This window comes from Calonectris borealis, chromosome 3, assembly GCF_964195595.1.
Source record: "Calonectris borealis chromosome 3, bCalBor7.hap1.2, whole genome shotgun sequence".
NCBI classification, from domain to species: domain Eukaryota; kingdom Metazoa; phylum Chordata; class Aves; order Procellariiformes; family Procellariidae; genus Calonectris; species Calonectris borealis.
Window position 1 is genome coordinate 87,294,110 of NC_134314.1, and position 14,577 is coordinate 87,308,686.

At 37.3% G+C, this 14,577-nt stretch overlaps 1 protein-coding gene across 6 annotated transcripts in view; it reads right to left on the reverse strand.

Annotated features, from left to right (window-relative positions):
* Positions 1–14,577, reverse strand: part of RGS7 (regulator of G protein signaling 7) — a 263,978-nt gene that overhangs the window by 68,915 nt on the left and 180,486 nt on the right. For all 6 annotated transcript variants that reach the window (XM_075146535.1, XM_075146539.1, XM_075146537.1 and 3 more), the window contains exon 6: positions 8,328–8,379. In XM_075146535.1, coding sequence (XP_075002636.1) covers positions 8,328–8,379 — 52 coding nt within the window. The remainder of the gene's footprint in view (positions 1–8,327; positions 8,380–14,577) is intronic.

Genomic DNA, 14,577 nt, shown 5'->3' on the forward strand with positions numbered 1-14,577 from the left:
CAACCAGTACTAAATCACACTTGGTAGCTGTGCAGTAAACATAGACTACTCGTTCTTGAAAATTCTGTTCAGGCATTCACAAAACGTGGGCAATGTGAGAGCTTAAAGTGAGACTGCAAAGTGTTCTAGTGACAGTTGCATGAAGAAGGTGTCTGGGTTTTCCCTCTTGCAAGTTTTTAAACTGTTACGCCCAAAATAACCCGTTTTCATGGTTAGCTACCTTTGTTTCCTATTCTTGACTGTTCGCTTGTACTTGAAAACACCTAAGAAACCTCTATAGATTTTTTTCTTTAAATAAGATCGTAGTGATAATGGCAGGTTTCATTCCAGAATCAAGAAACTGGCCTGAGTACACATTATATTACACACACTTACTTAAAAAAACCCAGAGCTTTCACCCAAAAGTTAAACTGGGGAACTTAAGCTTGTTGCTAAACAGGGGCTAAATCTTCCCTCTCACCACAGCAGAGAAAAAGCCTCAGCTAAATTCAATGGAAGTACAACTGGGCCTCTGAAGACCACGGATAACGCCACCTACACATCCACCACCACGTACATAAACTTAAACTCCTTACATAATTGTCCCAATGCCAGTGGTGTTACAGCTTGATTCAGCCCCAGGTGGTGGGTGTAACTTTCAGTGAACGCTCATTATCTCCACTGAGGCCAGATTAAATTTATACTCTCTGTGAGTCAAAATTCTGGTTTCAGAGTCAGTGTGTACATGCCTAGTCAGTATTTAAAGAGCAAAGAAAATAGAAAGTACTGCTTGGTGTAAGGATTTCAAAGTGCCCTGTGGGCAAACAGAAGTTCTCCCTCCATATGCAAATGCCTGCGTCAGATGGAGAATTACGGGACAATCGGCACAGAGCATGACTGCAGGATGGAGAAAATGAAATCAACTATCTTATTTAAATGTAAGGATTTTCAGGGGTATTTATACCATCTTGAGATCACCTCTGCTTTTACTCAGTGAAAAGAAAATAATTTTTGCTCTTAGGAACAGCTATTGAGTTTCATTTAGTCTTAAAAAAAAGATGACAACTTTTAGGTGGGTAAATGCATCACCAATCAACCTCATGTATCTATAAAAGAACTACACTCTTTAGTAAATGCTAATAACGTTAAGTTAGAAGGAAGACCATGATAGCTTATGTGCACTAAATTGCCAAATGGTCAAAAGCGTAACTTCTGAAACACTCCGCCCTTTCTCTACTTTTTACTCTTTGATCACACTATTTCCGTAACATTTAAGGAATGCAATTTGTTTATAGATTTAGATAGGTAGAGGATTTTCTTACATAAAGCAAGGGCAAGAAAGAAACCAAATTTCAAACTAGCAGAGAGCTCAAGAATTAGAAAAAGGCAAATTCATCTTCAACACACAAAAGTCCCCAGACAACGTTGGCCTGTGAAAGTCTGCAGGGTGACAAAAAGAGGTATAGAAGAGAGGTCACCCAACCTACATAAACTATAGGATCAGATAAAGAATAACCTGCTGTCAAATCTAATTTAAAATTGCATCCACTGAATTATTTCATACTTCTTGATATTATCGTAATGCATTCAATTTGCATTCAAGAATTTAACACCCTGCTTTGGCACAAAAAAAAAACTTTTGCCTCCTCTTAGGGCTCTCTGAGTTAAGAGGCACTCAAATGCACTTGCTAAAAAGCTTCTATGAAGAGGAGGTGCAACAAATCCAAACTGATTTTGCATAGAAACCAGTTAGGGCATGTGCAATCCAAGGCAAGGCTGAGGATGTCAGAAGGTGGAGAGTATTTTCTTCTAAAATGCAAAAATCAGCTACAGGGGTGGCATCAGAAGGTGGCCATTACCTGACAAAGTGGGCAATTACTCAGTGCCCACCTGGCAAAGGGCTATCAGTGGCAAGACAGTGCATGACTACAGAAAAAAACATTTGTTGTCACTGCTCCCTTCATGGCCTGAAAGCTCTAATTTCTGTATTTATAATGAAACAGACAAACCTATTTAGTTTACTCAACAAAGTAATTTGAACGCAATTCTGAAAATTATGAGTTATGTTTATAAATCTCAGAACTTATTTGGATAAGAAATTTTATCTCTATTTTATCTCTATCTCTATCTAGGGGACCTAGATGCAGATTATCAATGCTTTTAAAGTGATGCTTTTAAAATAATTCTGCAGAAAACATGTACTTGGGTCAGTTTCTTTTTCATATGTGTGCATACAAATGCATTGGCCAAACACATTTTCCATGCCCCACATATTATGGAAATAAGTTACACATTCATGGAAAGAAAAATTCAGGTAAGTACAGAACGCCGAAGTGGTGAGCTGACTGGAAACCATTTTCAGGAAATGCCTCCTGCTTACAGAGCCCTTGCTATGGTGGTTTGTCAGTGTCAGAATTAGCAAGGATCAGAACAAAATTCAGGACATGCTTGTTGAAGTGAGACACTCTTTTCATCATTTATATGACAAAGAGAGCTCCTGATGAGTGAATTATGTAGCTCTGCAGAGAAATATAACGGGATATGAATTGAGAGTGGAAAAAAATCTTGTAGGTCACCTCTTCCATCTTTCTGCTAATGCAAGTCTCTTTCCTAAAGCTCATTTGATTCGGTTCTGCCCAGATTAAATTTTTTGCATAGCAAGCACTGGCCCCAGCCACATTTTCTTGAGGGACTATTCTCCTTGATAGACTGTATTCCTCACTTAGTCCTGCCACCAAGATCTTAGTTAATATATTCTGCATATGTAGTTTCTCAAAGCAAAGTCACTCACTTAAGAAGCCACAACCCAGTCTTAGCAACAATTTAGTACATTACTTGAGTCTGGTGGAAAGAGTCTGTTTCTGACTACACCTAGAAATCCAGCAAATTTTGAGAGACTTTGAGATAGGTCCTTAAAGGAGGGATCTCTATTAAGGACCTAAGAGGATTCCTTGCAGGAGTCATTGCTGACATACTCTGGTTGACACTAGCTGTTGAAAAAATGGGAACTGGGCATCAAAACTCAAAATTATAGAACTGCAGAGCTCTCCAGAAACTATTTACACTATATTGGTAAATTTCTCTTCGTTCTCATGGCATAAATTTTAACAAATAAATTTTTATACATATCTGACAATTTATATAGAAGAAAATGCCTCTCTGCTACCAATTTTGCCCCAAGCTACTGAATCATATTTATGGATTGATTTCCAGAGATGCTGAGCACATGCAGTTTTCCAGCAGAGTTCAGGTAAGAAATAGGGCTTAATATTTCTCAAACACAAATTGCTTACTAATAAGCTGTTGCCAAGGGAATCCTGCCTGAGCATTTAGGCGAAGAAAGTATAAAATGCATCCTCTGTACAGTTCTTCTAGCCAGTCACTCCGTGGAAAAGGGTGCAGCAAGAGGAATGAGAGACAAAATTCCTGAACTAATCAAATTTTCGTAGAGGGATTTGAAGCTAGGCACGTAAAATGAGTAGGCAACAAACTCCGGGGAGAAAATTATATGAAAATTTTCAACATGTGAAAAACATGATACATGATTGCAATTACTTTTTGTGCGCTATGTACTATTTAGCATAACTGCAAGTTTGGCAGAGGAGAGGCAGATGAGCCAGGTGCAATGGCTCATGTTCAGAACAGAGCAGCAGGGGCTGAACACAGAGAGGTCTCTGTCAGTTTACTCTTAAGCGATAAGAAGGTGTCATTAGGAAGGAAGCTTTGTATGGACTGACTTGTTAGCTGATTATCAAGAAAATTTAAAAAGGATAGACTTTTTCAAAAAGCTGGAGAGCAACAGCTATGAGACAACAACTTTCACATAGCAAAAGTAGATGATTTCCTTATTTTATCATAACTGGATAACAGAGTCATGAATATCTATAGAACTGCCACAGAAGTTTACAGGCAGCACTTATCCAGATAGCAAGCTTACACTTTTAAAGGGAGCAATTAATTAAGGCTTTTTTTTTTTTTTCCCCTGTAAGTGCTCTAATTTCCTAGAAGATTGCCTTTATAGCACATGACTTTACCTGGAAGGCCACTGAAAATATGTACATTTTCACAACTTGTCCTTCTTCACAGCAGCAGAATTTAAGAATTTGCTTTGAATATATAGAAAAATAGTCTCATTTAGCATCATTTACAGATCACACGGTCATGTGCTCTTAAACTCATGTTGCATTATCAGTTATTTACTGTGTTCTCCATAACCTACCAAGATTCTACAATCCTCCTCCATTTTTAACACATTTGGGAGAAATGCGCACACATAAAATTACAAGGCTGAAACAGCATCCTCTTGCGACTATATAGATGCAGTTGACTGTTGTCTTCTAGTATTAGTCCAAATCTCCTCAACACTATAAGTGACTGTGGCACTTTCGAAATTTTATTCTGTCTCTCTTTTGGACATACTTCTTTTTTAATATGCAGTTAACTGTAAGAGAAGGTCTGTATGTCACACACGCTTTTGGGTTTAACCATCAACGAAAGTGCACTAGAGAAAATGAGTAGAAGTTACTAATTCTTCTTAATATCTTATACATCTGAAATTCTTATAAGCCTCTTCATTGTCACAACTGTGTTCATTTGTTTGCTTAGGCTTAGACTTGAGCTTTTCAAACACAAAAATAATTGCTATTTTGTTATGAATGGAATTTTTCCCTTTCGTATTTCTTATTTATCTCATTCAAAAAAGAGAACAGTAAGGAACTGAATTCCTTGAATTTGCATTAGCATGAGTCATTACACCTCCAAGAGAACCTGACAAGTCCCATGAGAACTGAGGCCAAATGCATATGGAATAACAATTTCATATGTGGCATTATATTTCCCCTTTCTGAGATGTAAGAAAAGAGAAGATGATTACAGGTAGGTCGCATGCTCAGCCATTAGCTGCATTCATTTCCAGAGCCAGTTTTCTGAACTGAGATCCAATTCTATTTGTCACAAAACCAAATCATAATTCAGAAACATGACTTAACTCACAGGAAACGCAAAGTAATTTGAACTACACTGGCCTTAAAAAGTATTGTTGTTGTTGTTGTTGTGCATACTTCTTTTCATTAACAAAATCCCACTGAAACCAGTGGGATTCTACACACAACAATGTGTCCTGCATGGGTGGACTCCAAGACATATGGCATTAAAACTGGTATCTTCAGTGGATGGAACCTAAGAACCTGCCTTTTTAAAAATTATTTGCGATTTGAGGCATCTCTCTTGAGATCTCTTATAGCATGATTTTCAAGAAAAAGGGAGGGAGTTTTTCAGCACTTTGTGAAAATTAACAATTTCTTAGTAACCTCAGAATGATCAGATGATCAATATTGTGATAGTTACAATCAAAACCAAATGCTATATGATTCCACTTTGACATACAATAAATTCATCCAAGCCCTTCTTTTGCCACCAAGACATAGCACTGCACTATAGCTTTTTCATGGGAACGGGTTTGCAGTTTCTTAACATTTTAGAAGATTCTGTTTTCCTGTCTTTTTTCTTGACATTTTCTTCAGAGAAATCTTTTTTAATGAAAATATTTGATATTATAAGCTCACATGGAACAAGAAATTATATTTTAGAGAGGATATTAACATATTATACAAAGATGTAATGATTATTTGTTTCTGAGTTAGCTCTGGTAGTAAACTAACACATGCAGTATCTCAATTTCATTTAATTTCTAGTTTAAGATTAATTATTTTCAGTATGCTACATTCTGGACAGTAGCCCAGCTATGGGTGAGTAATGGTAAATGATTGGGAGTAATTTTTAAATTAAAATAAAATTGTAGTGTGTTTTCAAAGACTTGTAAAATTAGGTCAATGCCAAAGAAAGTGGTTTCCTTTGCTAATAAATTTGTTAAAGGAAGATTACAGAGAAAGCCTACTTCTTGCTGGCCTTGAGAGACTCCTAATGCCTGCCACAGTCATTAGTTTTAGGAGGTGCAGTTTCAGGCTTGTTCAGGACAAGTCCATAAAAATGGAAGCACTGCATAATACTTGACAAGCACAGCACCATAATACATGACAAGTACGAAATGCATTTGCATACCCGTAATAACATAAATTCTATTTATTTTATTTTCTAGGAAGTAGCAGAATTACTGTGAAAATCTGCAGAACCTCTTTGGAGTGTATTTGAGGTGGAATTTATCCTTTGATATGCGCAGATTGTTTCAATCCTACTTTTAAATTTATTTTGGATTCTTGAATATTATCTGTTCGATTTTTCTGTGTTCCTCTGTATTCCATTGTTTACAACAGTTATGTGATCCTTTTTGCAAGCAGCTGTATTCAGTTCTCCCTTTATCTGTTCTCTCTATATTCATATAAAGGCATTGGAAAAAAATCCTCAGGCTGCAAGGCAAATACTAATTTCTGGGACTTGGAAGATGCAACCTAATAAGAAACATTGTCTTAAAAATTTATTTTTCTGCGAATGCTCTAACATTAGCCAATTTTGGTGACACAAGGCCACCTTAGGTAGATCTAGTGCAATGCTCTGACCCTGTTGCATGGGGGAGCTGCGGGCAGGTTTCTTACAGGCTTGCACCTTTGGCTCATGACTTGGAAGGAGCAATGAGACGGCAGGGTTGGGGCTTTCCTTTCCTTCACCCCTCTGCAACAGAAGAGTTTAAATTCACCAACTGGAACATATTTTACAGGTCTTATATTAAATCTCAAAAGCTTTCAAAAACGAGTACGCTTACTGTTCAACAAAGGCACCTCCTTGCATGATGAAGAAACTGATCCCAAGTTTAATTCTGTATTTCTGGCATGCGAAAACAGGACAGATTATATAAGATTTCTATTTACTGACTAAGGTATGTAATTCATTGCCCAGCCCAGTGATCTGTTGTGACTAGAAAGTTAGTGTCTCCTAATTTAGATTAAAGGATATTAATAGAAACTTTTTCAGCCTGATCTCAAGTTCAGACCTGTTAAACGTATGTTTATTTATTAAAATCCCCCTGGAAATGTAATACACATTAGAACTGAACAACTCAATGTCTCTTAAAACCATAGTAAATTACTTTCTGATCTTTAACATATTAGGAGACTACACTGAAGTGCCCCTCTGAGAAAAGCAAATAACACTTTCAAGGAAAGGAAAAAACATTGTAATAAGTGGTAAATCAACCATTTCTCCTTCAGCGACAAATTTCCTCATATGGAGTGGCTAATCACTCAGGTGTGGTATGACTTACTCCTCCTTTGTAGCTTTCAATAGCTATTTGCTGGACATCTTCAAATCTCAGTATTTTAAAGAAAGATGAACATTTTTCTCCTTCTATAGGATGAGAAAACTGTCACCGTTTTCAAACTCTACTTTGAAGGCACTCAGCTCTGCTGAGAGTCTCGGCTTGAAATTGTTTTATTTAGCAACATATTTGAAATTAAACTGTGTCCGCTGAGGAAAGGAAGGAAGGAAGCGTCTATTGGAACCATCCATCCCTGCGGTCTTCAGCTCCCAAGGGCTGAGATTGAATCCATATTACAAGTGAACACGCATCTAAATTTCCAAAAAGCTGTAAATAGAGACTTTCGAAGTTTGAGTTTTTGAAAAGGTAAGTTATCATGTAGGCGCTTAGTTACCTAAATAAGTGACCTGGTCTTCAGATGAGCTGAGTACTTACAGTCTGGATTAGAATGAACAGGAGACTGCACATAGATAATGCATTTTCTTTAAAAATTAGGTCACTATTTGGTGTACAGAGGCTATTTTATTTATAATTTTTAATGAGTTTTTTTGTAATACTTTACTACTTATTATCTTCAGATTTTCCTGTCTAAGCACACATCAGTAATTACAATGATGTGTAATTTATGAATAAAAACCTGAGAAACAGGCAAATAAACAAGGTATTTTCTAATATAGTTCCTATTAGAACCATATTAGTTTCCATAATAAATAATTTTCCACATGGTGTATATCAAAAATAAGAGATATAAACTAGGCACATCTTTGGGTCTGAATCTGAGAATAACTATTGCACAACCATGAATAAAGTGTCCTTTGCTTCACTGAGACTTTGTCACTGTAAATAATTACACTTCCTGGAGCAAACAGAAGATGTAAATGGCAAAGTAGGTTTTGATGAGTTTTGAGGCTGCTTTTTTTCCTCAGATGAACTCAAATCTGACTTTAATAAACTTTTAATAAACTTTGAAAAAGGTAACAACACATTCATTTCAATATCAGAAATTCTTGCACAGGAATTACATGACATATAATTATGTTTTTAACAGTGGGATGATTAAACAAGACAGACTGCAATGATGTGCTCATTCATATAATACATAATTCCCGAAAGAAATAGGAAAGATTTCTACACTGACCATAGTCTGTGTTTTCCGGCTCCCAACAATTTGATGGCCAAAAATAGGGTGTCTATAGACAAAACAAAAAAGTAGGGAACTCAAGTTAGACAATGCAAGCATTATACAGTCCTTGGATTGATACTGGTTTTCAGAGTCAATTTACATTTTTGGTAAATCTATTATATTGTTAACTTGACAATTTTGAAATAGTTATCAAAACAGAAAATTACTTTTGTATGCTTGTTTATTGCACTAGTGTCGGAATGGCATTGAAAAAGAGGAACAAAGTGTTCTTTTTATTCTTAAAGTTAAGGGAACAAAAAACACAAGGTTAGGTAGTGAGGTTGTCTTTTTCATCTTCCCTAGCAACATAACTATCACATGTCCTGAAGAATTAGTTTTAGAAGGTGAAAAGACAGAAGATACTTTGGGGTACATTTAATTCTTGATTTTGGAGAGTTTTCATTAGTATATATTAATATTTAATACTCTTCCCTAGGAGTTATTTGTTTAAAAATGCCACTAAACACAACCTGTTTTCACAAAGTTGTCAAAATTATTTTCATTTGTTGAAGTCTATTTTTTTTCTAATTGTTTACCAATTGTGATTTAAAATGTGATTTTCTTAACGGAGAGCCAATAGAAGTATCAATAACTAGTTCAATACTATGCTTAAAAACTGTGCTAAATGTATTGTTAAAATAATTCACTTCTACCAAATGAAGAATATAAGACCATATAGGCATTTTTCATACAAATAACTTAATTTTTAACATGGTAACTTTTTGTTGAAATGTAAAGGATTATAGTACTTTATACATAACACATTCATATATATATATACATACACACACACACATACAGAGAATTATATATTATTTGAGCAGTTGAATTAATCTCATGAAATATGTGGACGGGTCTGAGTGGTATTTCAAAACACAGGTGCTTCCTTAGGAAAAACTTCTGCTTTACTCTCTGTTTCTTATTGGTTTTTCTCAAAGATGTCCCAGCTGCAAAAATGGAAACCTCTTTTGCTGCCCACTTCCCTCAAAATTGTTTTAATGTTAATCTGGAAACCAACAGGGCTGAAGGGTGACACATTCACACCTACTATCAGGTTAAATATATATTGTGAAAAATCTCTCTCTGTTGTAACAACGACCCATCAACTTTAATAGGAACGATTTAGAACTTGCTATTTATCAAGCAACAGCAACGAGTTAAAGGATAAAAAAGAAACTATCACAAACTAACTTCAAAGGCTGAGATGTGTTTCTTGTAAGCTGTTTTGTGCTCTGGAGCAGCAATAAGTCGTTCTCCTATCAAATATTCCTTCGCAGTGCCACTGAAATCAAAGTGACCAGTATAAGCACAAATGGAAAGAAGAAGAGGAAGCCCTAAACAATGAATGGCGGCAGCACTCAGCGAATCCTGGAGAAGCAAGAAGCTATAAAAGTAATTTAACAATGTCAATCATATAAAGCATAAAGTCATCACTATTTAAATATACAATTTTCAAACTTGGGGAGGGAGAACAGTCCTTCCTTAGAGGCATGAAGTGTATCTCAAGAGAGGCCCAAGAAGAAAAGTACAACCACATCATTCTCCTGCTAACAGTAACTTTAACCTCTGTTTATGGGTTCAAGCTGAGCTTCTGGAAAAAGGATGCAATGAGAGTTACTAAATACATACAAACTATATCCGCTCAGGCAACTCCTGAGCTGAAACTGGCTGGGCCTCAGATTTTATTTAGGGGGGAGTAGCAGTTACGGTGGAGGATGGCTGGAGAAAGGTGCAGGGGAAGAGCCCTTTCAGAAGTAAAGATTGGATTCTTCCAATTGTGGGTATACTTGCTGCAAATTCCATATTAAAACTCCTCATACATACTTAGGATTTCCCTTGACAAATTCCATATACTCCCATCCCAGCTGAGATTAAAAAATAAATTCTGTCTTCTGATTTTGAGCAAATCCCAAAATTGCTTTTGGCATTCGTTTCACATCAGGCTATGAGGAAATACTATATATTCACGACTATATGTTTATAATGTAAGAGGAAGACTCTGTTGTTTCATACATAAATGAAAAGCTACACCCAGCCAGCAAGAATACTGCAAGAAATAGTTTTGAGAGGCTCCTAGACAGATTATATCAATCAAGGATAAATCTGATATTACTGTTTTCAGTATTTAGTTAAAATAACACATTAAACTTTTATTGGGACTTGCATACCAGTGGTGGAGGGAGTGTGGGCGCTAAACAGAATATGGGAAAAGGGGCAGGATCTTCAATGTTGTGAAATGTCACTTTAGCTTACTAGGAGGCAGAGGTGGCCAAGACTTTTCTGAAGGTCGAAAAGGTCCCAATGGCAGGACCTGCTTCTAACACAGGGATTCAGTTCAGTCCAAAGCTGAGAAGTGTGAAAACGTACTGAGGACAATTTTTCCTTTCCAAAGCTGAACAAAACTTTCACGGGAAAGTTAGAGAATACCTGACCAAGGCTTTGGCTTTGCAGGTGTGTAGTACTTGGAGTGAAAGCGACTGCAGGATGAGACTGGTAATCTGCAAAGACGAGCACAGCAGCATGAGGGCCCGCAGGCTCAGAGAACAGGCAGAGGAGGTCTCTCGGGAAGGTAAATCGAGGGACAAAGAGATGGAACGGAAATGGCAGTTATTGAAAGAGACCATACTAAATGTCCAAGTACCTTTAGAGAGAAAGTGTAGTGACAGGCCAGTGTCACCACTCTGGCAATCTCCAATCAACTAAACGTGAAAAAGAGATCATGGAAAAAGCACAAATTAATGCATATGCTACTAAGGATGAATCTAAGCCTCCCTGCACCACCATGCCTCTGGAGATAAAAGCAGAAAAGTTAAAACAGAACATGAGTTTTAATTAGCAAATTATAAGTCATAATAAAAGGTTTCAATAATGTCCTATAAGGTAAGCCAAAAAGAAACCCCAGCAAAAGGCAAACATTACAATATGAGAAAGGGGTTCAAATAAAAGTTAGTACAGATAAGTACAGAAGATTATTAAATGCCTTCCTTGTTTGAGTGTCCAGAAGGAGAGAGACTGTGGTCAGATAAAGGTCTTTCTGCCCAGGGAATGACATGCAGGCATGAGCTCTCCTTGCTGATGCTCTGAAACAGGCAGGCACAAGGTGCCTCTGAACTGCAAGCCGTGACCCTGCCTGCGTGGTGCTCGGATGCATTTAGTGGGACCTGCTGAGAAGTACAGCTCATCAGCTCAAGCACTGCAATGTGGCTGGAGCTGGCCTCCAGCCAGCTGGCTCCCAGTGAGAACAAAGTTCAAGTCTGCCTGCAATTAGCTCTGCGAACACGCCCAAAATTAATTTTGACATGAAGATAAGACTACAGGACACAGTACAGGGAAAAAAAAAACAGGAAGAGAAATATTTATATGAAGTCAGACAGTTCAGGTTAGCGGCCTGATGAAATTCAGCACAAAACGCTCACGGAATTACTGTGTTTTCATGTGGGTAAACTGTGTTTATCTGTAGAAAACAAAAAAGCCTCGCCAAACTAAAGAACGACTCCTGGCTCCTCAGCACTGTGATTTATGTGCATGTGTAAATATTATAACAAAATTTTTGCACTGGTACTTCTCTTTCTCCTCTATTTCTAACTCTCTATAGTATTTAGTATCTAACTGGCAAGTTATCAAAAGTATTGGATTATCTGCATGATATTTAAAGGGGTGCGAGTTACCTTAAGGGCAAGTTATACACAGAAAAAATATTCATTCAAGTAACCTTTGAAATATGGGCAGTTATTTAAAAAAAAATCACATAAGGCAGAGGAGCCTCAGAAGACTACAGCAAGGGGAAGATCTTCCTTTTTCAGAAAAGGGGGAAATGCTGAAATTTGCTGTATTCTAATCTTTCTAGATCTAGTGTCTAGATTGAACAGTTGTAATACACTATCCATTTCTGGATCCTTAAAAGCTAAAGGTTGGATTTTTATTGGATTTTTCAATAACAGATTAGGTCACTGACAGTGTAAAGCCCCTACTATATGAGAAATAAACAGTAGATGCTATGTATTTGGACCAAGGCAAAGTCCTACATTACTTTCTTACCACCAAGTAAAGAATTATAATATCACCATAAGGTATGTGCTCAAAAGCAGCTACAGCTGCTGATAAAGTTGTATTCAAAGAGTAGAAAGCTATTATTCACTTTCAGAGTAGGAAATGGCATTGGTGAGTGCAGAGACTAGGAAAATTGTCCTAAAACCAGGCACAAAAAATAGTGGTAAGGGACAGGATTAAGACTTAAACAGAAAGAAAGTCCAAAAAAAAAAAATCTTTAAAAAAACCTAGGCACTGAAAATAAAACATGATAAAAAAATCAGTTTCTGATTAAAGGATTTTTGCAATGCTGTGATTGTATGGAAAAAATCCATCAACAATAAACTTGGTGTAGTTAAAATGACTGACATTTTCCCAAAGGTGTATTCCACATTTTCTTGCCTAATTGTTTGGTATTAATAGTCATAAAGTTCTGGTCTTAATCTACCTCGCCATGTGTCATGCACACTGGGTAAACTGGAATTCCCCTTGATAAATTGTAGCAATAAAGTAAATCTCAAGCAACGTCACTCCTGGCTGAGAAAAGACCCAGGGAGAAACTTCATCACAAGGCTCCCACAATTCAGTTATTAGAATGATACATTAAGATTTTGGGGAAATGTATACCAAGGCCCCCCGTTCAGGCTGGCCCTTGAGTGCACCGTACAGCCCCTTGCCTGTCTCCGTTCTTCAGGGGCATGCTCTAAGTGCACCCCACCACCCCCAGCTGCTGTCCTCCTCAGCCCCAACGCCTCCTGGGCTCCTACCTGCACAGAGATTTATTGTCCCAACCTCTGCAATCAGGCAAGTTAACACCAAGCTTGCACAAGGTCTCAAACAGAAATCCCTGGAACCTTTGGCTCCAAAACCATGATTTTCCTACAAATGGAGTCTGAAGTCTGCTTTGCCCCTTAGATGTTACAGACCTCAAATAGTTTAATCACATAACACGTGACTATAATGTCTGTGCTGAGTTTACATCTTTCCACTTCTGTTTCAAAAGCCTCGACACAATTTCACAGTCCAGCTATTTAATCATCCCTTAGAAGAATTTGTTAGAGAGTTTATCCATGAAGATGGGGGGAAGAAGATTTGCCTCGTTCAACAAGGAAAGATTAGGAAGTAAGAAGAGTCCGATAATAAGATCCCTGGTCTCACGGAATGAGGTCAGGAATAAGAATAGGAGGTGTGTGCAAAGGAGAAAGCTGCCTGCTCTCATCTGATCTATTAAAAAAATCCCACAGCAACGCAAGGAGGCTCCGCCCACATAAATGACCTTCTCTATACTTGGACTATGCAAACAAAGCTTGGTGTAACTATTTGTTACAACTCATATGTCCTGAGTACACTGTAGAAGAATTATAACATCCCTTGCAGTATCACATATTCCTATAGCACAAACATTATACAATCTATGTGCTTTGTTTCATGACCTAGAAACCCTACATAAGTGAAGATTTTCCCCAGGAGAGTTATGGATGTGGTATAACATGTTGTACCTCAACACTACCATTTCCAAAGAGAAGATTATGAAATATTAAGGGTTTTTTGTGAAATGTAGAAAACCTGAAGGAATTATCATACTTAAGAATTTTACTTTTCCTCAGAAGGAAATGTGAAGCAGTTCGTCATGAACAAGTATGAAACAGGGAACATTTGTCATTTTGCCATGACATCCCACTTATAGCCGGAAGGAAGGTGGGTGGTAGAACGGTTTGGGGAAAGTCAAGTACTGTTTATCAGCCCAGGCAGAAATAATGCTGCCAGTTTTTATCAGTACGCTTTTAAGGCACTTTGTTTAATTGTATCTGTAATTTGAATAAGCAGCCAGTACAAGTCAGCAGCTAGAGAAATAAGGCTTACCTAGCACTGCACATGTGATCGTAGAGCCATTTAAGCATTCAGAACAAAACAGGCTGTTACAAGGATCTTCATGCCATTGATGGAAAACTGGTTTTGCACACACAAACGCAAACTGGTTCCTGGTTCTCTTGCTTTTAGACTAATATCATTAGGTAAACCTAACCACAGAAATCCGTAATCCTCCTGTTAATAAAGTCATATGAAACAAAATCCTGTAATATAGCACATATTCTGCACTAAACAAATTGGCAGCAGTGGCTGCTATGCATCGTGAGCAATCCTGTGACAAGACAAATAGATCTACTTTGGCCCT